Source organism: Python bivittatus, unplaced genomic scaffold (genome assembly GCF_059951505.1).
Source record: "Python bivittatus isolate LINGU-HERP-01145 unplaced genomic scaffold, Pbiv_v1 ctg000210_np1212, whole genome shotgun sequence".
Lineage (NCBI taxonomy): Eukaryota > Metazoa > Chordata > Lepidosauria > Squamata > Pythonidae > Python > Python bivittatus.
The window spans coordinates 11,331,661-11,357,457 of NW_028277053.1; the positions used below are offsets into that span (position 1 = coordinate 11,331,661).

General features: G+C 37.9%; 1 protein-coding gene across 1 annotated transcript in view; it reads right to left on the bottom strand.

Moving 5' to 3' along the window:
• Window positions 1-4,031: 4,031 nt before the first annotated feature.
• The window catches only part of NAA16 (N-alpha-acetyltransferase 16, NatA auxiliary subunit), a 35,417-nt gene continuing 13,651 nt past the window's right edge, over window positions 4,032-25,797 (bottom strand). Inside the window, exons 5-20 of the mRNA XM_088139489.1 lie at window positions 24,517-24,651; window positions 23,658-23,811; window positions 22,388-22,507; window positions 21,614-21,709; window positions 19,545-19,651; window positions 16,634-16,706; window positions 16,305-16,474; window positions 15,070-15,222; window positions 12,720-12,848; window positions 11,578-11,791; window positions 9,913-10,106; window positions 8,953-9,061; window positions 8,565-8,663; window positions 8,296-8,439; window positions 7,683-7,780; window positions 4,032-5,507 (exon numbers count right to left, since the gene is read on the bottom strand). Coding sequence (XP_087995615.1) covers window positions 5,307-5,507; window positions 7,683-7,780; window positions 8,296-8,439; window positions 8,565-8,663; window positions 8,953-9,061; window positions 9,913-10,106; window positions 11,578-11,791; window positions 12,720-12,848; window positions 15,070-15,222; window positions 16,305-16,474; window positions 16,634-16,706; window positions 19,545-19,651; window positions 21,614-21,709; window positions 22,388-22,507; window positions 23,658-23,811; window positions 24,517-24,651 — 2,196 coding nt within the window. The 3' untranslated portion in view covers window positions 4,032-5,306. The remainder of the gene's footprint in view (window positions 5,508-7,682; window positions 7,781-8,295; window positions 8,440-8,564; window positions 8,664-8,952; window positions 9,062-9,912; window positions 10,107-11,577; window positions 11,792-12,719; window positions 12,849-15,069; window positions 15,223-16,304; window positions 16,475-16,633; window positions 16,707-19,544; window positions 19,652-21,613; window positions 21,710-22,387; window positions 22,508-23,657; window positions 23,812-24,516; window positions 24,652-25,797) is intronic.

The window sequence follows — 25,797 nt, forward strand, 5'->3', positions numbered from 1 at the left end:
GACTTTCACTGGCCAGTTTTCAAGGGAAAAGTGTACATATCCAAGGACAGTTCTCTAACAAGATCTGGAAAAAAAGGATTAAGGAATAATAGGATTAATTATTCTGATTCTAATTAAGTGATCTAAAAATGTAATAACATGAATGGTTGTTGAATAGATCATAAGGACCTATAGACATGTATCTTAACTCTGATATTAATTATGGCCTTTAATTATTATAAAAATGGAATTAGCAGATGTCTAAGAAGTAACTTGCCCCATGTCCCATCCTTCATCCCTTATTTTTCCTTTCTATTCTGTTCATTTCTAATGCACCGGCTTTTGGTGCTTTTCTTAAGTCTTCAAACAATGATTTTGGTATAGTAAAAAAAAGTGTGTGTGGGGGGGGGGAAGTTAGGGTAATTGAAATGATAGTTTCGATTCTTCTAGCTTCTTCCTCCCAGAAGAAGAAATGCTAAACAGCAAAATCAGGTCAACCTACTTTTTTCATTTAAGAAGAAATGCTAAACAGCAAAATCAGATCAACCTACTTTTTTTATTTAAGAAGAAATGCTAAACAGCAAAATCAGATCAACCTACTTTTTAAATTTAACTTATAAATAACTTGCAGTTGGCTTCTTGTTTTACGACTTTTCTTTAATTGCTACTGTTGCATGCCAGCTTGATGATTTCCACAAGCATTTGTTTTTCAATACTGCAACAAATAAGATCCAAACATAAATTGAATTAGAGTCGCTGCCTATCAATAAACTTTGGATCTTTTCCAGTTTCAAAACTTTCTAAGCCTCAAATTAGGTGTCCTTCTTGGGATCTCACGAAAAGCCATGATTTTCCACTATTAAAGTACACTACTGTTGTATTTAAATGCACAGCCCCTTCATGTGCGAGGCAAAACAATTTAAAACTTTTTGGAAGGAATAGCCATTTCGAAATTGATAATTAGCCTGGCTCTGAAAACCACCGTTTTCTGTATTCAGATGTAGCTGGAGGTTGCCAGCTGTTCCAAACCACAAAAGTTTAATGTCCTTTTGTGTAAAAGGAGGAAAGAGAAAGCTTGAAACGTGCAGCAATGCATTTCATAAAAGGGAGCTAGGGAAGTTACAGCTGAAAATGTTTCAACCAGCTGAGCGCCGCTAAATGTATTCTCGGTCAAAGCAAAATCAAGAGACACCACCAACAAAGCAGCCTGCATCGTGTTATGGTTTCAGCAGTGAGGTTGATTTCAAATAAATTTATTCGGACATAAATATCTAGCCCAGCGAACTACAGGATGCCGTTCAGACATTGGCAGTATACTTAATTGAATGGATAACCTGTTCTCTAATATACTGGATTTCAACTTTCTTCTGCAGTGTAAAATAATTTAAATCTTGGTTTGCGATGACTTTAGCATCTCACACCATTGGACAGATGTGTGATTTTATGTTATTCTATCCCTCCAGCTGCTCAAAGACTAGCTGATTTTTTATACAGCTTAACCGTATTATGTTAATTTCATGAGTTGTAGCTGCGTTGACTGATTGTTTCTCTGCCATCTAGTCAGTGTTGACTCTCAGCGACCACCTAGATAGATTTTCTCCATGAAAATCTGTCCCTAACCAGACCAGGTCTTCCAATGGTGCCCCATCTCCACTGTAACTGAGTTCAAAAGCAATAATGCTCTTCTTATCCTGTTTCTATCCTGTAGCTGCATCAGAGATTATTATCTGCCTTCAGGGAGAGAGGACAATTCGATCTGAGACCACAACATGCAAGTTATCAGTGGACTTCCAGGAACAGTTCAAGTATCACCAATAAATGCCTGGATAGCTCAGAGCCTTGTTTATGGGACTCCTTTCTTCAATTCTCTCTCTCTGTAAGAGAATGTAGATTAGAGACCAGGTTAGGGACAGATCATCATGGAGAAAATCTAGCTATGTGGTCGCTAAGATTTGACAATGACTTGATGGCACACAATCAAAGGAATGCAGAGCTGTCCTTGGGGAAATATAGAAGAATGAGGAGATAACCTTGATGAAGGAATGGATGAGCCATTAAGGAAAAAATGACAACTCAGTCCTGAGAAAGTATAAAGTATAAGAAAGAAATTCAGCATAACCCCACCTTGATTTTGTTGGGTATAAGGGGCAGGGAAATTCTGATGGACTTTGAAGTTTTGGTTTCTTTCTTTCTTTCATTTAATTAATTAATTAATAATTCAAATTTGTATGCCACCCATTTCACTATACCCTACAACAATAAAGGAACATTTCCTGTAATCTTTATGGTGTTTGTTTCCTGACCTAGCCTATCTCAAAGGGCTGACACTGCCCATCCTATGATTATCATGACTAGGCAAGAAATAGCTATATGGCTTTAGAAGAAAGGGGTGGTGGTGGTGGTGGTATCACATTTGATTTAGAAGAAAATGATAAAATGAAGGTTCTCTAAAAACAAGACAGGCTTTAATTTTATTAATTTAGTAATGCTCTAACCCAGTGTTTCTCAACCTCAGCAACATTAAGATGTGTGGACTTTGACATTAAACATTAAGACATGTAGATGCATGCTGGCTGGGGAATTCTGGGAGTTGAAGTCCACACATCTTAAAGTTGCTGAGGTTGAGAAACACTGCTCTAACCAATTACTTAAAATTTGTGTTGATTACACAATCAACATTACAGTGAAACCTCATTTTCACAACTAACTGGGGAAAAAGTCATGAACAACCATTAAATATTAGTCTATTTGCATAGGGACATCACTACCTAAATGATGCAATTTGCCATTGCACGTAAAGCCTATTATACCCAAGTTTGCCAAATTGAAGTTTCACTGTAGTTTTTCACTTACTATTTATAAAATTTCTATGCAAGAGAAAGACTGTGTAAAATTAGAGAAATTACTCCCCCCCCCACATACACACACTTCCAAGAGGGTGATGGGTCATGTAAAGCCTTGTCGTCAGCCCTATTTGGTAGACCAGATCAGGAAACTGACTCCACACGAAGACTAGAACTCTACTTGGTTGAGATCATAACAGAATCTTACAGATCTGACTGTGCTTTACTACCCCTCCTCCTTATACCCCACTGAATCAGAGGGGCTAGTCTGAGCGTCTTCCCAATACTATCTCCCTCCCCAGGACTTAAGGAATCCTTCTAAATGTATCCTCTTTGTTTACATAACAGCTTCTGAATATTCACTTCAAAGTCACGTCTACACTTACACACAGGGACGTAACATAATGTAGCATCTCTCTCTCTTTGAGAGCTTAAGGGAAGGTGCTCTGTATGTACCATTCTAGTTTTTCATGTAGATTTCAGTTTTCACGTAGAAGTTCATGCACCATGTACCATTCTAGTTTTTCATATACCCATCTTGTTAGTAGAACCATCTCAGAGGTGCCCTACTGAAGATGGACTCAGAATAATGGTACAGGTATGTTGCAAATTTTCTCCCACAACACACAGCCATGTGAGGGTCTAATTATGCTTGATGTGATTACCAATATATTCATATTTTTAGTGGTTACAGATACTTTTCACTGAAGTCATGTGCCCTCTAGTGGAGACGTAAAGCATGCGAACATAACATTTGCCGAATTGGGCTGACAGCGACAGCACCCTAACCTTATTTTTCAATCCTGGACAATTCCTTCATTCCAACTTTTCCAGCATATCTGAAATCTACAAGGTCTCCTCTCATGAGTCTGCCACTTTTAAACGGCACTGTGGGGGTGAGGCACTAGTCAGTACACAACATTTCATCACCTACCCATTGCAGGTAGACACCAGTGATGTATCTACATGGGGTGAAAGTCATCATCTTGTTCATGAGGCCTCTGTAAATTTGAAAGGTCCTGTCTTTAACCAAGACATCGACACTGGCCACCAATACAAAGTGATTTCACTTTTCCAGGAAAGACAGATGAAAACAGGTTAAAATGGCTATTGTTAATCTGAGTACTTGCACTGTAATATAGCCATAGACTTGAAAATATGACAAAGGCTGTAATTCTATTCAGTTGACACAAACACCCAAATCCGGTGGCAAGTGTACAAAATAATTTATTACAGCATTACATTGTTGACTTTTTACAGTAAGTTTTCATTCAACTATTGATCCTAAGTAGATGACAAAGGAGATTGTCTTAATGACATTTACCTCGGTAAAACTTCCCTTTTTGAATTTTGCATAGGACCTAAGTAATCTTAAATATTTACATTACTCAAAAAAATGAAAACAAACTGGTTCCATTGTTTTCCCCCCAAAATGAATTTTTTTATACAAGCCACAGTGTATTTTTACTTTTTTACATTTTCATGTCATTTAACTCCTGAAGAAAATCCCTTAAAACAACTGAATCAAAACTTCGATATGTTGTAGGTGAAATGCATTTAGATTAACTCATAAAAAATAAACGGGGAAAAAAAGATGAAATGCACTTTATAATTAGACTTAATTGTGCTTTTTTAAAAATAACATCTTAACGTTAATAGCTTTACAGCATGTAAAACAATAATATTTTTGGAAATATTGATTTCAGGTTCATTTCTTGAGAATTTTAATGTAGCTCACCATTATTATTAAGACAAGACCATATTCTCCATTAACTGTTTTTTTCTCTGTTTTTGAAGGGAAATGTTTTAAAATTCCTAAGTAACAAAAAGGTATCTTAACAGTCTAATGGCAACTGAATGGTACTAAGCGTTTAATGAATTGTTGAAATGAATAATTTTGGACCAAGGTAATCTGCAGTTTTAAAAAAATACATATTCCAATTTAAAAACCCAAATGAGCCTTTCCAATTAATCAGCAGCATTTCCATACAACACTATGAGACTGACACACTACTGTATGCCAGGACCTATCATGAGGATTCGTGCTTTGAAAGAAACAGAGAAGATGAAAACAATGAGGAACACATGTGATGTTATATCTATTCTGGTTTGCCAACTTTCCCATCCAGGGCTGTCCGGGGCCGGGGTGGGGGAACAAAGTCAAGATGACGGCATCTTCTTTGATCGCCCCATGGACATCCCTGTCTTCCACCCAACATGTTTTGAAAGAGGTGACTGTATTTATTGGGCTATGCAATAAAATTTATGGGTCCATGATTTAAAATAGAAAGATTCATAGCTGTACAAGTATAAACATGACCAGTATTATGCAGAGAGAGTAACAATAACATTGGCAGCTCTTGTTGAGGGCAAAGGAGATACAGCACAGTAGATTTGCATCCAGTTGCCTGGGCTTGACGCCTGAATCGTTCCGATTAGATCCTGCAGAAACCTGACCTGTCAGCAGCCAGTCTGTCTTCTGTTTTACATTTCATTGGACAGCACATCATGATTAATGGCTGTATGATTCATTGGTGCAAAGCAACTGTCATCTTCATTGGCGGGAGGCATAAAGGCAGACGCTAAAGGAAACAGTTTGTGGCACGCTGTCCGATACCCCTCGCTCTGGCTGTGGCATTCTCCAAAGGTGCCATCAAGTAAGAAATCCAAAACCGTTGTTAAAGTCTACAAATACACATACGCAGAAACGTCAAAAGCAGAAACACCATCTCTAACAGCCTCTCCTTTTTAGTACTGAAAAGAATACCCCGCATCTTTTCCCTTTTCTACAGAAAACCCAAATACCATATTCTTTTTGCCATAAGACAGAGTATCCTATGCAAGCCACTAGGCTAATGCTAAACATTCAATTAGGAATCAATTTATGTTTTTTTTTTATTATTTAATTAAACATTTTAAAGAAAGAATATACAGTGGGGCAAAAAAGTATTTAGTCAGCCACCAATTGTGCAAGTTCTCCCACTTAAAAAGATGAGAGAGGCCTGTAATTTTCATCATAGGTATACCTCAACTATGAGAGACAAAATGGGGAAAAAAATCCAGAAAATCACATTGTCTGATTTTTAAAGAATTTATTTGCAAATCATGGTGGAAAATAAGTATTTGGTCACCTACAAACAAGCAAGATGTCTGGCTCTCACAGACCTGTAACTACTTCTTTAAGAGGCTCCTCTGTCCTCCACTCGTTACCTGTAGTAATGGCACCTGTTTGACCTTGTTATCAGTATAAAAGACACCTGTCCACAACCTCAAACAGTCACACTCCAAACTCCACTATGGCCAAGACCAAAGAGCTGTTGAAGGACACCAGAAACAAAATTGTAGACCTGCACCAGGCTGGGAAGACTGAATCTGCAATAGGCAAGCAGCTTGGTGTGAAGAAATCAACTGTGGGAGCAATAATTAGAAAATGGAAGACATACAAGACCACTGATAATCTCCCTCGATCTGGGGCTAGCCAGTCTCCAGATCTCAACCCCATGGAAAACCTTTGGAGGGAGTTGAAAGTCCTTGTTGCCCAGCGACAGCCCCAAAACATCACTGCTCTAGAGGAGATCTGCATGGGGGAATGGGCCAAAATACCAGCAACAGTGTGTGAAAACCTTGTGAAGACTTACAGAAAATGTTTGACCTCTGTCATTGCCAACAAAGGATATATAACCACGTATTGAGATGAACTTTTGATATTGACTAAATCCTTATTTTCCCCATGATTTGCAAATAAATTCTTTACAAATCAGACAATGTGATTTTCTGGATTTTTCTTCTCATTTTGTCTCTCATAGTTGAGGTATACCTATGATGAAAATTACAGGCCTCTCTCATCTTTTTAAGTGGGAGAACCTGCACAATTTGTGGCTGACTAAATACTTTTTTGCCCCACTGTAAACAAGGAGAAATAAAATACAAGTATAAAAAAGTAAAGTACAAAGAGTGAGACAGAAGTAAGTAAGAGATTATATGGAGATTACATTTTTCGAATATATCATACATTACATGAAATGTGTTATAATACTTTTTGAAAAGAAAAATAAAAAAAATCACCATTAAGCTGTGAGTTAAGGATACCTAGTTAACACAGTACAAATCCACCAACTAAAATTAAAAGCTATAATAAATTAGGTCAGTACTGGAAATCTAATTTCCGAAGTACAGTGGAACCTCGGTTTACGAACTTAATTCGTTCTATGACTCTGGTCGCACCCTGAATTGGTTGCAACCCGAAGCAAATTTCCCCATAAGGTTCAATGTAATTACCGTTAATCCGTTCTGGCGTGGAGGGGGCTATTGTTTGGAGGGAGAGTCCCCCTCCCTATGACCACGTGTCAGGGACGGAAAAATGGCCGTGGACCACGTGTCAGGGGCGGAAAAATGGCCGCGGACCACGTGTCAGGGGCGGAAAATGGCCGTGGACCACGTGTCAGGGGCGGAAAAATGGCCACGGACCGTGTCACGGGAGGGAAAATGGCCACGGATCCAGTTCGTAACCTGAGGCGGAGTTTGCAAACCGAGGTAAATTTTTGCAGCCGGAGCTGGTCGTAACCCGAAAAGTTAATTAACAGAGGCGTTCGTAACCCGAGGTACCACTGTAACTGAAACACAGACTGTATGCATAGAATTTGGGGTGTGGTACAAATCCATGTATTTAGCTGCAGTCTAGGAATAGTTTTCAGTCAGAACTTAATTCTACATCCGATTTACTTTTTACATATGAAATTATTCTGGACATCAAAGCACGCTTCCACAACCTGGCAGGCCATTCCTTCACGAAGGAATCAAACATGTATTTAAAGGATCTGCTATCTGCGATCACAAACTAGGAAGAAAAGTTATTTTTACCTTCACATTTCTGTCTCTCATGGCTTCATCTAGTCTAGTAGCAATAGCAATCGCTTTCTCTTGCCTTGAATTATCCAGGAAATACATCATTTTGGCACCTCCAAGAGAAAAAAGCAGCTTGTTAAAAGCAAAAGGAGATTTTAGTTTTATAAAAAGAAAAACCCAGTGGTTTTATGCATTAGAGGAATACATTCGTCATTATAGCTGATCTGAGATACGAGCATCAGAGATTTTTATTGCATGGAAAAAGATCTTTCTGCTGATGGCATTATTCACTGGACTCTTAGACAACTAAATTAAAAGGCAGTCACAACAACACGTACGCATCTTTTTTTCCTCTCTCTCTGAAGGGGAAGACAAATTAAGACCCAGGTATTCATCAGAAATTATCTAAGTAAAATGAAAAGATAATCTAGCTTCTTTATTGCTCTATCTATGCTTGTGACCATGTATTTTACAATACAATAAAATGGTAATGAATTTGGAACATTTTGCCATATGAATCGAGCATGCAATGTTGTGCTGTTCCTGTCCTTTTGTATACAGTTTATCCCTACAGTGACACGCAGGCTTGTCAACACATCACCGTTTATATACACCAGTCAGTACAAACCTGAAAGCAGATGCCGTATAGAGGTAGAATTGCGCTTGAGAAATTCTTCATTAAAACTTTCCAAATCTTTGCTAATAAAAATCTTCTGCATTTCTTGGGTAAGGACTTTGTTCACAATTTCTGGCAAATTACTATGATTTGACACTAAGAATATAAAAAAAGAATGTTATTGCCCCAATCCAGGATGTAGACAAAGGTGTACTGTGTATTTTATTTCAGGAAACTCAGCACAATTTTACGACAAACTGCTAATTTTATTTTGTACTTACCACACTTAGAAAATTTAATCAAACATTCATGTAGCCAAGGGTTATTGTCATCGATAGCAAAAGCTCTTTTCACTGACTGCAACATTAGCAGAAACTTTCCTGAATAAACAGGAAAAAATGCAATATTATTACTTAAATAAGGTTATCCAATTGACATCAAGGACTAATAAATTTATGCAGCAAATGAAACATATTTGTCTGTTATTATAACAATCTAAAATATATTTTATTAAACTAATCTAGAACTTCTATATGTATTCTGTACAGATAATTGTAGATGCTAAAATATTAAATACATATTGATCAGAATATGGTATTGGGAGAATGTACATATGTAAGCGTTACAAAATCATCTACTTGTCATATTTTACAGCTGCACGTATTTTACCTTTCCTAAAATATATTTCAAAGGCTAATAGATGGGTGTCTATGTTATCTGCCACAAGATTCTTCAGAGGTATAAGAAACTTAATAGCTTCCTCCAATGGATTCTCAACCTGTTTCAACAAAAGAAATTTGAATAAGTTACAAACAGGAGTACGAGAAAGTAATTTCAAAAGAGTAAGCTTGTTAAAATTTGATGCCACATGTTTGCTCTTTTCCCCTTTTTATAATATTTAACTGAGTAGTGTTACTCCTAGGATAGAGAGAGATCAAAGAGGATTGTTTGAGGTGCACCATCACTTCAGAAGACATCTGATATCTGGGTTCTAACTTCCATCTACCCCAATAGCTACAACCAAATTTAGTCATACTTGTCCAGCTGTTAGCTAGGGACTGAAACTAAAAGCAAGCCTTCAGGTTATAGGAATTGGTTAGGACATAACCTTTCCCAATTGGAAGAGGAAGGGAGAAAGATGACAAGGGAAACACTTATTTCTGATCTCTTATTAGAACCTCTGAAGAGTCCTCCAAAAGCAGGAAGGTCTCCAAAATCAGCTCAAACGTCATCCTGGGATTAGAATATGTCACAGTTCACAGGCTAAGGTTAGATGAAATGCACAGGCAGATTTGTTTCCAGGCCCTGCATCAGCCTGAGAAAGAGCTTACTGGCATGAGTTTTAGGGTTCTGTCTTGCGTCCCCATGGGGGGTGCCAGTCACATTTATTTTTTATGAGTTAGATTTATCTCCTGCCTTCCCTCCAGGAGAAAAGCCCTCCCTTCTCCAGTTTTTCTCACAAACGCAACAATGCTGCAAGGGAGGTTGGGCTGAGAGAGAGAGAGAGTAACCCACAGTCACCCAGTGGCAGGCTAAGAAAATTAACCCAACCATTCGTAACCGTTTTCCTTACTCAAAACAACGTAGGACAGACATTTGCAGCAGGCAAAAAGTAGAGTTCAAGTTTACCCTTTCCAGTTTTTCAGGAACTAATTCTTCCTTGGGGCCACTAGTTTCTTCTTCTTCTTCATCTCGTTTCTTCTTCTGATTCTTCTGCTGCCTCTCTCTTTCTGCATGCTTTCTCTCCTCTTCAAGTTTAGCCTTTTTCTGTGCTCGCCTTTGCTTACTGAGCATCTTCTTAAGTTCTTTGGCAGAAAGGTTTTCTGTAGCAAACAGAATATATATTTTAACAGGAGCTGAATCAATGTCAGGGGGACGACGATTCAAAAATGACAAAGGCAATAAAATGCAAATTAGCTATTGCATTCGGCTATAAGAGTTACTACTTACCCTCGCTTACAAAAACAGCTGAAATGAAATAATTAATTAAAAATAAGAAGACATTCACTAGGGTCAAACAGTGCTTTGGACTCAAATGAAAAAATGGTACCATAGAGTGTGAATTCCTTAAACCAGATTTCTCCAGATTTCTGCAGTGATTCCCAGAGATCCTGGGAAAAGCAGCAGCTTTTAGAGTTAGTTAACTGCTCTGAGGCATATTTTTCCCTTTGAATCCAAAGCAGTGAACTGCCTTAGCATTCAGAGTATATGCGATGAATCAGCAATGACTGGGTTTAATGTTCCAGCAGGGAGGGAGAGTTTTTCCAACAATCATTTGTGAGGTCACTTATGCTGTCTGTGGCTAGCCAGAGTTTCACTTGGAGAACAGATGGCAATTTTGCAAAAAGGCCCTCTTCTATCCCTCTGAACTTGCTTCAACAGCTTATAACAACAGCAGTAAGGCAAATATAACAAACTTGCAGCGGCCTAAGAACCTGTCTTAGCCTTCTTGAGTTAAGAATCCATGCCTTACCTGTCAGCCTTCCCAGGTAGACCAGACAGGAACCATGACCAGATGAGCTAATTCTACTTTATTGTAAGGCTACATTAACAGAATCTTGTAAGTCTGAAACTCCCACCATCACTTTTACAGCCTGATATGTTAGGGAGGTTCCTTTCTGAGTTGCTTTCTCTTCCCGTTACACAGCTGCGGGCTATGCCCCCTCTTACCTGATCGTTCCCTAGGCAGCATCTCTTCCCTGTCTCCCAAGGTCATTCCCACATACCATTATGCTACCTCAGCCTTTCCTTCAACAGATCACTCAAGGATACCAGCAAAATGTCTTCTTACAGTCATGGAAAAGCTGTGCCAGATCTGTATCATTTCAGCCTGATGGCAGGGGGTGATCCAAATCAAATGCTCTGCTATTTATTTTCTGAACTTGAAGGAACGTTTACAACTCAAGGCGGAAAAGATATAGCTCAAATACACATTGCCAACAAGTCCAGCTGTCTAGCGGATGAACATCATGTCAAAGATTCTTTTTTCTTTATTTTTTCTTTATTTATATTTCAAATTTGTCACCCCCCATCTCACTGCAGAGTGGCTCTTTCAATTACAAGCTTTTAGCAGTAACTTATATGCTGATTTACAACTGTGCTAGATTCTTAAAGGCACTCTGATTATTCCCAGAATGCTCCCTGCCCTCTAAATCACCAAAGATAAAGGCACCAAGTTGAAACTTTTTAATTGAAAGCAAAACAAAACAAAACGTGGCTTTTAAATTCTTAGAGCAAATAATCCAACTTTTGGAATCATCTTTTGGAAATAAATTCTGCTCAAAGCGTAAATACCTGAATTTACTTCTTGCTCTTTGCTCTCACTGGCTAGGGGGTTGTCATGAAGCTTCAAGTAAATTTCAATTGCTGATCGAGCAGCCTTGAAATAAAAAGTGTGTTTTCTCAGAACATCTTCCAACCTCAAGAGATCAACATAGGCACGCAGGGTCATCTTTCTCATGCAGTACGTATGGAAGTCAAACTGATCATCTGTGATCTCGAAAAAGTGCTGAAACAAAACAGAAAAAAGGAAACCATTTCCACAATGCAGTTAATTTTTTAGGGTTCAGTGTATCACTGAATACACCTAAAAAGATGGTGTATTGCTTCTCAGTAACTAGTGCATCAAAATGAATTTTAAAAAATCTAACAATGAGAAATACTTTTTCAGCATTTGTCCAGAATGGGATGAGCAACACAACGCCTAGCATCTTATTTACCACCTGCTCCCCAACAAGAAGAGACTGCGCAAAAGGATTTGGTGACTGAATGATCTAATATTGGCAGTATGAATTTGGGCAAAAAACAACCTAAAAATGTAAAAAAGGGTGGAAGTCGGAATGTGAAGCTTCTGGATATAAAACTTTTTCCTCATCCCTTAAAAAAGCAGAAGAAGAAAAAAATGGTTCACACTCTTCCAGGTATGTGGCTCCTTGGCTGGAAACAGACCCACAGGGATCTGTGGAGCAGAAGAATGTTCATATGGTTTTCTCCAAATGCATTTGTGCTTCACTACAAATGCACACTTTGCTGATCAGAGCGTTTAATGCCTGCCTGCTCCTGATTTCTGGAGGTGTACCCGCTCTTGAGTTCCCTTTGAATCATGGCGACGCAACAGTCAAATACACAATTTGTAGCAGGAAAAAAGGCTTCCAACTTTATAAAGCCCTTTCAAACCCTGCAATTGCTGTGAAAGGAAGGTCAGGTGTTTTTCCAAGTAAGTTTAAATCAGAAAAGTTTTCTTAGATGAGCTGAGAATATGGTAACGGAGATCGAATTTTCCCCCCCTTCTATTTGATTTTGTTTTGTGGCAGGATCGTTTTAAATTCGGGATCCTTCTCTTTCCTTTCGGATGCTCTTTGCATGGTGACTAATCAAACCCACGTCCCTTATGGGAAGTGGTACTCAGGAAAAAGGGTATCTGTTGGCTGACTTACCCTCTCCACTTCGTGGCACTGTTTCAGAGCATCCCCGTATTTTCCTAATCTTTGAAAAGCTAACGCACACTCTGTCTGAAACCACATACATTGCATTTCATTGAGATTCTCTGTTGCAGAAGTCCCCTCCTGAAAATAATAACAGCACTTCAGAAATACTCTAGAAATAGTCTTATCCATCAAGACATCTTATAAGAACACTTCTGTTATCTTATGCTTCATCACTGTCATTATCATCATCTTCGTCATCTCTACCTCTGTCCTTCTTCTTACAGCCCTTGGAGATACTTACGTGTCCTCCTGCAGGTCACAATGATACGATTTTCTGCTTTTTACAAACAGATTTTATTTAGAAGAATACATTTCCCCAAATTTAGCCTCCAGACGCTTTGGACAGCCTTCCATCCAGACTGCAACTGATTTAAGTTTTATTTTTAAGAAGGCATTTTTCAGAATTTTTAAATTTTCATTTTTAATTATTTTTTCATTGTTCCGTTAAGTGGGAGATTGTGAAAGTGGCACTATTCCAATCAGAGAGGACTGTGGAAACTTTCAGCGTCAGATGGGGGAAGAAATTAAGGAGGTACAGGTAGGTCACGATTAGTGTGAGTTCGAATAATGCAATATTCGATTTAGTGAGAATTGTAAATTGATACCAGGCCGTGTTTAATGTGACCCAAAATTCAGTTAATGCAAAGCTAGTGCATGCACAATTGAGGGTTTGTGCCGTTGCAGTTGGGGGTTTAGATGCCGCTAAACTTTGTGGGTGCAAAATGGAGAAAAGGAAGATTCTGTCAGAGAAAACTTGTACTAAGTTTTAAAAAGAAGAGGCTCGTTATTATATTAGAGCAAAAATCCGATGTAATTGAACAACATGAATGTGGTCATAGGAATGCTAAAATAGGATGTTGGCATGCTTGAATCTATGGTAGAATTTTTTTTTTTTTTTGCTTTCTATAGCTATTCTGTGACGTCGTTCACCATGCAATTAAATTGTAAGTACATTCTTTTTATCCTTTACTGTAACATTCCATTAACGTACATATAAAAATTTATGCTTAAAAATTTTCATGGCCTATTTCTGTCGAGCTAGAGGCAATTACCATATTTTCCATAGAAATATCACTTTGAATAGCGCAAATTCAAATGACGTGACCATTTTGTGGACTTCATTAACTGCGCTAATCAAGACCTATCTGTATTTCAAAGTGATTAAACAGTATTGTCATATATATATATCAGTTGCAAATAATCACCCTCTGGGGGAGATGGGCGGTGTATAAATTTAATAAATAAATAAATAATGATAAACATAATAACCGACAGTTCAAGAATCCAGGGAATTTCATGAAGAGTTCTATAAATGCATTATTATAAATGGTTACGGTTGGGAAGAGATCTTGTAAATCAGTCTCTCTCAACCTTGGCAACTTGAAGATGCATGGACTTCAACTCTGCTAGGGAATGCTGGCTGGGGAATTCTGGGAGTTGAAGTCCATACATCTTCAAGCTGCCAAGGTTGAGAAACACTGTTGTAGATCACTTAGTCCACCCCAGCCCAGTGCAGAACTCCACTACTATAGCATCCTTGACAGATGGTCATCCAGCTTCTGTTTAAACACCTCTAGCTAAGAGAAGGCCAGCACCTCCTAAGACTAAAAGCACTCCACAACCCAACCATACAGGCATTTATCCCCAAATGTAGGATTTCAAGCTAAGAAAATCAAATCCAACCAATTCCTTTCACTTAGTGAACAAGGCTGTAACTCTTAACTCACACTAGCCATTTCATAACTGAAGAAATATTGATCTTTATAAAACAGAAGAGCATAAATGCAAAATGCAATGTACAAATAGCAACACGAACACACAATAGTTGCATGAACTGGATGATCATTAATATGACTTGAATTGGAGGTTTAAAAAAATAGGATGCAGTCTTAAAAATTCAGTAGTAAATCCCACTGAGTTACAAAAGTTCACATTTGCTAGGGAAATACCACTGAAAATAGAGTTGCTTCCATTACTTTGTTCACGAATAATATAGTAGATTATACTTGCCACAAAATTATTTATAATGAAACTATTCCATGTTCTAGTCCACATTTTAAAGACTACAAGGAAAACTAAGAAGACTGTTCTTCCTAGAAATTAATCACAACTTCTATTTAGACTCAGTTAAAAACCAGCACCACGTTATATTTAACGGGCATCTGTTAAGTATATCAAAAGTATATTTGAAAGGATTTGGTAAAAAAGTTTATAATAGCAGATGCTTTTTTTTTTTTACAAGGACAAAATCAAGCTTTAATTCTATTAATGTTTTGTAATAATATAATTCTTTTTTTACCCTTGTGAACTTGGAACACATTTCCTCAGCATCCTTGACCATGTTTGCCCGTAGCATGTACTTTGCACACTTGGAATTGATGAATCTGTCTGCTGTATCTAAGGATTGTGCCTCATCCATCCATTTCGCAGCTTCTTTGAGATTGCCTACATGCTATTGGACAAGTGAATCCATTTTTAATTTCATCGCCAATTATAAGTACACTGTACAGAGTCCAAAAGGGTAATATTTTAAAAATCTTCCTTTGGCTTGGAACGTTAGAATGATAAAAATTACAGCCATCCTTCCCATATTTCATTACATGAAAAATAAACTCAGAATATACGGATGAAAATTAAAAAGATCATAATTAGAAAACTATCGTGGTGGACAAATCACATCTATAATTATACAGCACTAGAGCGTAGATCAAACCCAGATTTTCTCAAGAACGAAAAAAAAATGCATCTTTTAGATTAGAAACACAGCAAATAACTAAATGCAAACACTTTCAGAACACATAATTCATCACTTAATGAATCTTCCACTTCTACCCTATTCATCTAATATGTAGGAAACATTATGTCATCCATTTATACACATACTAGCATATGTGTACAAATGCCAGTACTTAATATGGAAATAAAAATACAGAACCATACTTAATCTACTTGTACAGACATCACTTAATGCTATTATATACTAGCCTAGTAAAATTTGCTCTCTTTTTGCCTTCTCTTTAATGCCTTTTTTCTATTCTACTTACCAGAAAAAGTAATTTACTGTATATAAGACCAGCTCAATTTGTATAATTCTTTGGGTTAATTTGCCCATATCCCCAAGTTTTGATTGACTGTGAATTCAGGTCTGCTGATCAAGGAAGCTTGGTTTGAAAAGCAGACCAATTCCAACGTTTTCCAAGCTCTGTATACAAAATAACTGAATCTGCAATGCATAAGTTCATTATCAATAATGATGGAGAAGCTAAATCTTAATTCTCTTTCTTCCGAATATTACAGGTTCAAAAGCACCGGCACCCTAACATCATGTTCTGTTTGAGCTGACACTCGTGTATTGGGTATCAACCCACAGATATTTTCTACCTAGGTTTACAACATTGTCGTCTTGAAAGTACAGGTCATCCTGATCTTCACTATCTACCTTTGATTTTAGGTGTATTATCAAGATGTATGAAATATACACACACAGATTACATATTTATTCAGAATATGGGATAATTAAGGAAGTGTAATTACCTTATAAATTTTGGCTTTCAAATAGAATAACTCTATTAGTGTTGGAGTACTAGTAACAGCAGAATTAATGTAATCCAATGCCAAGGAAAACTGGCCAAGCTTGTCAAAATGCTGTGCAAGGAAGTAACGAACCCAAAGCAGCGTTGTTGGAGGTTCTCGCTCCCCATTTTCTGCAACAACGTATACAACATGTCACAAAGCTTAGTTTGGAAGTATATTATTAAAATGCTTGCTTCTCAGGAAACGGTTCCCTCCTTGAAGATATATCAGTCCTGAATACACTTATTAAATATTGTATTTCAGCTACATTCCTCAGCACTGAAGCTTACCATGTGGACTAAACAAGTGACAGGTTTTCAAAGAAGTTTCGTAACCGGTAACAAGCTCTTGGATTGTTGAAATCTACAAAAGAGAGTTAAAAAGTTCATTCTAAAATGCTCCTGTGGTTACTGTCTTAATGAATCTTCATTCATTCTCTAGATAAAGCACATCACTCAATGAACAAATAACATTACCCCTTCTAACTTGTTATAAAGGAAGGTACTTTTTTACAACTCGCTACATTCTTGAAAACACTCCCCTGGAAAACCATTAGATGGTGACAAAGAGTTGCCGGTATCTCTTTGCTGCCATCTACAGGTTGTCTCTTTCTGCAGCAGCCCTAGTTATCTTCCAAATAAAATGTCCTACGTTTTCATTCTTTCTTTTTCTTGAAGTTCCACTGAGTGCTACACTTTGGCTTCTTTAACAACTGCATGCTTCCCCACGTATCTGTGGGGAAAGATACAGCCAGAAAAGGATGTTATGTGGAGAACAGACAGAGTGGGCACTGTACAAGTTTGCATGCAAGAAAAGCTGTGTGGATTCATACCAAAGATTGATCTATTCCTACATCTTACTTGTCGCAGTAGCAAATAAGAAAAGCCTGCAAGACTGATGAAATGTTAGTAGTCCGTTGCAAATCTGAACAGAACCGTCGCCAGAGAAGATGCATAATTTAAGGGTTCCAGCCAACTAACCATACATGCATACATTTTAATTGTGAGCCACCCGGAGTCGCCCTCTAGGGGAGATGGGCGGCATATAAATTTAATAAATTAATAAATAAATAAATTTTCCCAGGATATTCCAGGCCATTCTCTTCCCGCACAAAGAGATATTCCATAGTCAGTGGCCACTAAGGATGCTTTTCATTACACTGTGCATAGTTTCTCACTTTAGGATTCTGATTTTTTTTTTAAAAAAAGCCTTTTTTGTATTTCGTTGCCTCTCATAATTTGCCCAAGCCTGTTCATATCTCCTTGTTGTGCAATTTCAGCAACCTAAGGATGACATTCAGAGACTGGGCTTACTGGTAGTGTTACAGAACAACCCGACTGTCAACTTTCACTATTTAAACCATCAATATAAAGTAGATTATAATCAAGCATTCTAATTTCAGAGGTAAAAAGCTAAGGGAAAAGAGGGTCAGAGAGCAACTTATGATAGCCTACAACATGCCATCCAGAAATTCACATGGTTCTGCTTCTCTGAAAGTCCCGTATCGATTTTTTTCTTGCCACCGCAAAATTTAGCAACCAGGGAGAAAACTACTGGTGTGCTTCCATAGCTTGTATTAGGCCAATATAGTTGGACATGGAGTCCTTTCCAGCAGTCACAATGCATCACTCAACGGAACAATCTGCATCAAAGAACATTAACATCTAGTTCTACTTTTCCTGCAGAAGCAGAGGAACTGGATTTAGCAGGAAAAAGAGCAAGCCATGAGGACCTCAGCAAAGGGCCAAATACAGTTTGTTTTATATTTTGTCCAGAAACAAATGGCCAATTATTTTAATTTGTCTGCGTGGGTATAGGTGTGTCTTCCAAATCGACTCCTGGCAACTGCCTGACAAGTCCCTGCTGCAGTTTTTTTGGCAAGATTTTTGGAAGGAGCTTGCCATTGGTCAACCTTCTGCTAGGGCTGAGAGGGAGTGACTGGCCCAAAGTCACCAAGCTAGCTTCCTGCCTAAGGCAGAACTAGTATTTATGGTCTTCCAGTTTCTAACCCAATGCTTTCAACTCCTCCACTGAACTGGCTCTCATTTTAACAGCAGCTGTCTACGGTTCAGCATATACCACTTTGGTTCAAGCATCCCAAACCCTGGGAAGAAAGTTCATAGGTTTGTTGACTATAATTTGCCAAACTCCTCTTTCCATCCTTTCAGGATCAGTCTACTTTAACTCATCTCATGCAGTACTTTCCATTTTAACGATATTTTTGCAAGTAGTCAGCCAAGTTCAATGAAACTGAATTAGAGGACGGCTTCTTTTATATGATTTTCTCTTTTGATATAGCATCTTTACAGTGAAGCCCAGGTTCTGACTGACTGTACGTTTTGCAAAATGTAAAATAAGAGACTGAAAACAAGTGGGAGAGTTTGTTAAGAAATGTCTTTTATGTATGATCATTACTATTATCTGTCATTGGTTCAGCATACCTCCAAAATAACACGGTTTAAAATCTTCAAGAATAAAAGAAGATATCCCAAATGTTCTGAAACCCTTTTTCTGTGTTTTGCTTCAGGTATACAATTACAGCACTTACCCAATTGTTGCTAATTACAAATATGGCAACACGCTAAGTGATTTGGGTTGATCTTTATTGTGATTTGTTTTTTGTTGTGAGCTGTCAAAATATTGAGAGTCTGGTGGCATACAAGTTTAATACATTAAAATTAATTAATTGATCCTACATGCGTGAACTGGCCGTTCAGCTCAGCCCAAACATCTCATGAAATCATGGTTAAGGTTATCTATCTATTATGGGATGGGATAGATATCATTACCTATGATATCTAACAAGTGCTTAGATTGTGTCCGTTCCTTTATTTCCAGATGATGCTACATCACAGAGAAAAGATGTGGTTGAAAGGATTGAACCCAAAATATAAGAAGCTCTAAGCCATGTTTTATCTCTTGTTATAAAATAAATCTGCAACAGGTTTTATATGAAAGTGACATCTCAGGAGAGCATAGCAAATTAACAAACCTTTTGGTATTATCAGTCTGGTTTCTAAAGTGGGTGAAAATTCCACCCAGTAGAAGCCAAGCTGTACAAATCAAGCCCATGAAGACAGACAAGAAAGTCACAATTACTGTTAAAAGATTTGTAAAATATACAAAACTACATACATGTGCTCTGTGTGTGTGTGTGTGTCAGTCCGTGCGCATGCATGCGGGAACTGTAAGAAAACTGACCTTTTCTGTACTGTAGTATAAAGATTTCAAAGTGGTAAACAGAGGAGGGCAACCTTTACTGAAGTTAACCCTCAGGAATGTATCCATTAGCTCTCTAAATTTTTCACCTAGAAGCAAAAATATATTGGTTATATTACAACGACTCAGTGTGTTCATTTTGCATAAACAGTACGAAAAACCTAAACGATACAAAAAATAGCATTTTGAGAAGTTAACGTTGTAACTTGCATTTCTCTAGAAAAACTGTAGAAATTTGGTCACTTTGCATAATGTATACAGGTTGCGGCTAAGTAACCTGAACTTTGGATTGCCGGGAACAAATTCATTTCCAAAATGCATACGGTACATAACGGCTACTGCCACTGAACACCTCTGGATGGAATCAATGACAATCATGAATTGTTCAGTCCCTACACGGTAGTTTTAAGGAGACCCTGACCCACTAAAACCACTGGCTATTATTAGCTGCTGGAGTACATCAAATGCTAAATTGACTGTGATTATATACAGAAAATATACAAATACGCGTAAGAATCAGCTATTATTATTATTATTATTATTATTATTATTATTATTATTATTATTATTTTGTGGCTGATCCATATGCAAGTGATCCAAGTTTTGAGAAATAATCTTAATTTGGAAATTTCAATTTAGAAGGTGATGGAGTCAATCGTTTTATAATAAATATCTAATTCTTATGCAGCTAGATGAACATTCCACAGTAAGTCCAACCACTGGGCTCAGAGATGCCCCAACAGAACTTTACAGGCTTCCAAAAATTACTTCCTTCCCCTGTTTATAAATGCTTTGTTGTACTAACTGTACAAGGGTGATTCTAGGACTAACTGAAGTGGCCTGAGAATTATACCTGCCATTAAGGACAGGCAGCCCCAAAATACTATAATAAGTATTTCAGCTTAAATCTGGGGAAGGAGCCAAACCAGATTCCGAAACTTCTGGAGGGCTACACAAGGACATCTGGTGGCACTTTGGCATCTCCAAAGGGGCTGCGTTGATTTCTTTTTTGCCCTTTGGGATGGGTTCTGTGGGGTTTCTACGGTGAAAATAGAAATGAGATGTGTTTTGGCAGAAACCACTTCCACCCCAATTCCTAGCCCGCCCTTCCAACCTCCTTCCAAAATGGCCTGAGATCACATCACCAAAAATTGACAATTTGCAGCTGAATTTCAGGGATGCAATATTAGCATTAGGCAGGGGACACATAAGGAACCCATACTTTTCAGAAACAAGGCTGGACCCATGAGAATCCTCAAATTAGGAATATAATTATTTAGGGGAACTGCAGGTTGAAAAACAGGTTGAACATTATTAATTGGACGAACTATTTACAGCTTTTCCATCTTGCCTCTACTGAATTTCAGTTCAATGGATTCCATCTAAGACATTATCTTGTCCCACCACCTCATCTGGTAGGATGAAAAGCATAGATAGAACCGAGTGTCACTCTCCTAACGGTGACACTTCAGCCCACATTCTGGATCACCTCTCAGAGACTTTATGGAGAAGCTGAAAGGCATTAGGAATGAAATTAAGAGCCTGATATTAGAACTGCAGGGACTCCACAGTTTGAAAAAAGGAGTGGACCATAACAATACAGCAGCTCCACGTAGAAGAGAAGAAAAAGCTAATACTTCACACCTCTCCCACCCTTTATCACATTCTTATACCCTTACAAATGGTGGGTCTAGACGCTCTGCTGTCAATGGCATTGATGGGGAGATTCAATCATATTCCCCATCAAGAATATTTATATGTACTGCTCTCTGCCATGGCAATAACTGTTATAAGTTATTGGATCTGAACAAAATCCAACCATGCATAGCTTCTGTTAAAAGCTCTTAAGCTTTTATGCTGGATGCTTTGTATCTGAAAATTGCTTTTTGGTCTATGACTGTATCTAAACAAAATAAAATATGTTGTGTTAAAAAAAAAGAGAAATCTTTCACTGAAGATGACATGCAGATGGAAAAAATACCAGGAACTGAAAGTGATCTAAAGCTTTTTAAGTGTCTTAGAGTGGTACTATAGAAATAACGCAACATTACCTGTGACAAAGTTTAAAGGTAACCTTCTAGGTGAAACAGCTCGTGGATGTCGCTTGCTTATTTCTTCATACAATTCTAGCCTCTCTTCTAAAGAGTCTATTGATGGATGACAAATGTAAAATTGGAGTTGTTAAGTTTTAAAGTCCTACAATTCAGGAACAAACAGCAATGTAAAACACTGTATCAATAGGGCTTTATTGAGCTGAATCCAATTATTTTGTTTCACCTGCCTGAATTTGTTCTATTAGCGGAAGGCCCGTATCCATACTTGTGCAAGAGTTAAATCCAATACTTCTTTTCCATTTCTACAAGTCACTTTACAATTCACAGCCGCTCCATTAAACTAGAGAATTCTTGTGCGAATTATTCCACCTCAGCAATTAGCATGCCATCCTAATACGTTTTGGCTTCACTTAAGCGGATGCATCTCAACATAGACTTTCTAATTTGAGGAAGTTTCCCAATAAACACAGGGCATAAAATTCCCTTCCACAGAGCAACTCAGAATTAGAAGTGATAGTGAATTTGAGATGCTGTTTTCGAGAATAACAAACAACTGAAATAGTTAAACATCTTATGTTCAAATAGGGAGATATTCTTTTTAAGTATCTTCTTACAGCGGAGTCGCAATCAAACACTACACTGCGACACACAGTTTAAGCTCAGAGAGATTGTAATGAATATTTATTTCCCCAAACATAAGGCTCCTGTGACACCATATTTATTCAGAACCCCCAAAATGCTTTAGACAAAATGTACAATTCCACCGCTTACGTGGCTGTAAAGCTTTTTCCAGGCCTTCGTAGTAACTCCAATTTTCTGCATTCCGGTCAAGAAGTTCTTTGTATATTTCAGCAGCTTCTTCGAGGCGACCCAAATTCAGCAACATTTCCCCTACAGCAATAATATAATAACACCCAACTTCAAAAATGGAAAAGCTTTGGAGGCTGAAAAGGGGCAATTCTTACATTTGCTTCTAAAACACTGGCTGGTAACAATAATAGTACACATATTCTGACACCCACGTGTCTCCCTCAACCATAATATGCCATGAGTCATAAACAGGACTGATGTAAGAAACTGGTCATCATAATTTTCAAAATACTTTGCACACATAGAGAAGCATCCATTGATTATATTTATATCCTGCCTTTCCTCCAAGGATCTCCATGTATCATATTAATCTTTCCCTTACAATTTTGGGCAGCGTATTAGGCTGAAAGTACAGTGAATGAAACAAGGTCTTGAATGAGCTTCACAACTGAAGGCAGATTTAAACCTGGGACAAGTGCAAAAGGGTCACCACACTACAGTGCCTTTCTATTCTTAGTTTACTGCATTGTTGTGCAAACCTACTTGAGAATACGGACCTCTCAGTAGAGTGAAGTTTTATTTCTGAACAAATATCCATAAGATCACAGAAGCCCAAAGCATTTTTTCCAGGCTTCAACTGAAATCTTTGGGCTGCGAGATCTAAAAGTAAAACTTGGCTAAAGTTTTCTAAATGAGCACCAGTTTGGTGTAGTAGTTAAGGCATCAGGCTAGAAATCAAAAGCGGTGGATCCTGAAAATGCCTCTTCCAGTTATCTTCTCAAACTGGTCCCAGCTCTTAGGGATTTGTCAGCCAGTGACAAAACCTTGAATTCAACTTAAGTTTGCTATCTAGGAATGGCTGTAAAGCTGGGCAACCTTCAGGTAAACAGAATGCAGAGTGAAGAGGAAAGAAAGAAAGTAGGTCACATTGGGAACAGTTACAGCCAGTGAATAAAAGCGTGATTTGTAGCTGAAATTGCCCAGCAATCTTTTAGATTGTTAGAACAGCTCAAATGGTGCCAATGTGTCACAGCAGTGGTACACAGGACAATCAGGACTACAAACCTTAGGCAGCTAAAATGCTTGTCGAAAGTTATACTTTGTAGGTTACCAGTTTATATAAGGGATGGCCAAGGGAAAAAAGGAACCTCTGATTTATAGTTCCATAAGAAAAGAAACATGGATATGAAAAAATTAACGACAGAGGCACGTGAAAAGAAAAAGAACCTACCTTTAATTTCGTCTATCATGAGTTTATCACAGATTTGCCTCTCATAAGTTTCTATATGTTCCAAAGATTCTTGAAACAGATCTGCTTCTCTCATCACTTGGTTCTGGTACAATATTAATTCACTATATTCGTAGTCTATTTTGTTAGGGGGAACCTGAAACATAACCCGACAGAGAATACGTAACTGGTTGGGAAGCATTAGTACATTTTTTTACAAATTAGTAAAGAGACCAGGAGGCATTCAATACTTGGCTTTAAACAGTTTAGCAAAAGTCTGCACTTGAAACATTTCAGAGCAGAAGCTGATCTGTTGGACTGTTTCCTCCATTTCACTGGACTTTTCTCTGCTGCTTTTGAAATGGGCAACTTCAGCATCATGAAAAGGCTGTTTCAACTGACAACAGTTGCGCTGGCATTATAATATATTTCAGTACAAGGATAGCCCCTCTGAGTGTAAAAATCAAAGCATCACTTTGAAAGTAATCAGTAGGTCACTGAACTCAGTGGTGAACATACAAGAAGTTTGCATTGTAAATTATACAACATAAGGAATATATTCCAGGTTGCTTCATTACCGTGCTCTGTACAAAGGCCACAATTTGGTTTTGAAGAGCAAAATTGCTTTATGGAAAACTCTAGTTTTTTTTACTCAAAATGCACATCACATATTCCCACTAACTGAAGCAAAAACTATTAATTAAGGCAGAATTTCATTTTAAAAGCTGCACTTTCTTTCCCTTAGGCCTTGGTGATATAATTTTTAAATACAATAGAACAGAGTCGCTCTCACAGAACAGTTCAGCTACTCAAATTCTCATCTGTGGACATCAGGATGGACCTCTTCTGAATAAAATCTTACCTGCTGTGTTTTCCTAAATTCTTCTAATAGTTTTAAGGCCATGTCATAATCTTTTAACAAATGATATGCAATTGCATAGCCAATCCACGATGCCCTCTGAGTGGGCCGCAGCTGCAGTAACTGATATCTGGTCTCCTTTAAAGAAACAATGAACGCAACTAAAAACAGTACTCCAAATAATATAAATTCTTAATAAAGATTTAAAATTAATGCTAAAAAGGATCAAAACCATCAGAAAGACAAAACCATCAGAAAAGCCAAAGAAGACTGTCTCAGAAGTCAACTTGGGATGTTAGTTTATTAGTTTTGACAATCTTAGTGTTAAAATATGCTGTCTAAATAGAGTCTGAATGAATCCCAATTCACACATGCCGGCAGAAGGGTTCTGCTGACTGACTCTACAGTCTACCTAAAGAACAGAAAGAAAGGTCTACTGAAATGTTAAAAGGGAGAAGGGGCATTAAAGGAATGGAGCAAGGACAAAACCAGGTTACTCCATTGTCAATCCAGACCAGTGTGTCTCAACCTTAGCAATTTTAAGATGGGTGGACTCCAACCCCCAGAATTCCCCAGCCAGCATGGCTGGCTGGGGAATTCTGGGAACTGGAGTCCACCCATCTTAAAGTTGCCAAGGTTGAGAGACACTGATCTAAACAATTAAGGAGACACCTACCATTACCAGCACAAAGAGAAAATTAGCTGAACATAGCCTTGCTAAATCTATCAAGGGTCTCCCTAAACCACAGTCTTTCCTCTATGGGTTGGGAAGAGTTTGAACTCAGCACAGTCAGATTAATATCCACTCAACCTGGGCCAAACTCAGGCAGTAAACCCCTGATCCTACCCACATTGCCTAGGAAAGAAATGGACAGTTTATTGTTAAAACTGCCGTCCTGGCATTAAAGAACACAAAGGGCAAGCAGGGAAGCTAGAACCCCAAAAGAGCTTGCAAATTTTCTACCCAGAACATTATTTGTTTGCTATAATTGTGTATATATCTCCTTTAATTGTTCTATAGAAAGCTTTGTTAGCTGCCTTAGGTCCTCTTCACACTGCTGAGCTGAGCACTCTCCACACATCTTGAGTTGGCTGAGAACGATGCTGGCATAAAATTTGCTTCTCCATTGCTACTCGGTTCTATAGCTTCTCTTCCCAGTTCTTCCCACTTCCTTTGACGGTTATGAGTAACAAAGCCTAAGCAATTTTACACGCCATGAGTCTGCTCTTGGCTGGTGTCAAATAAGTAGGAAAACACTACTTTAACACAGATACAGCTAAGGA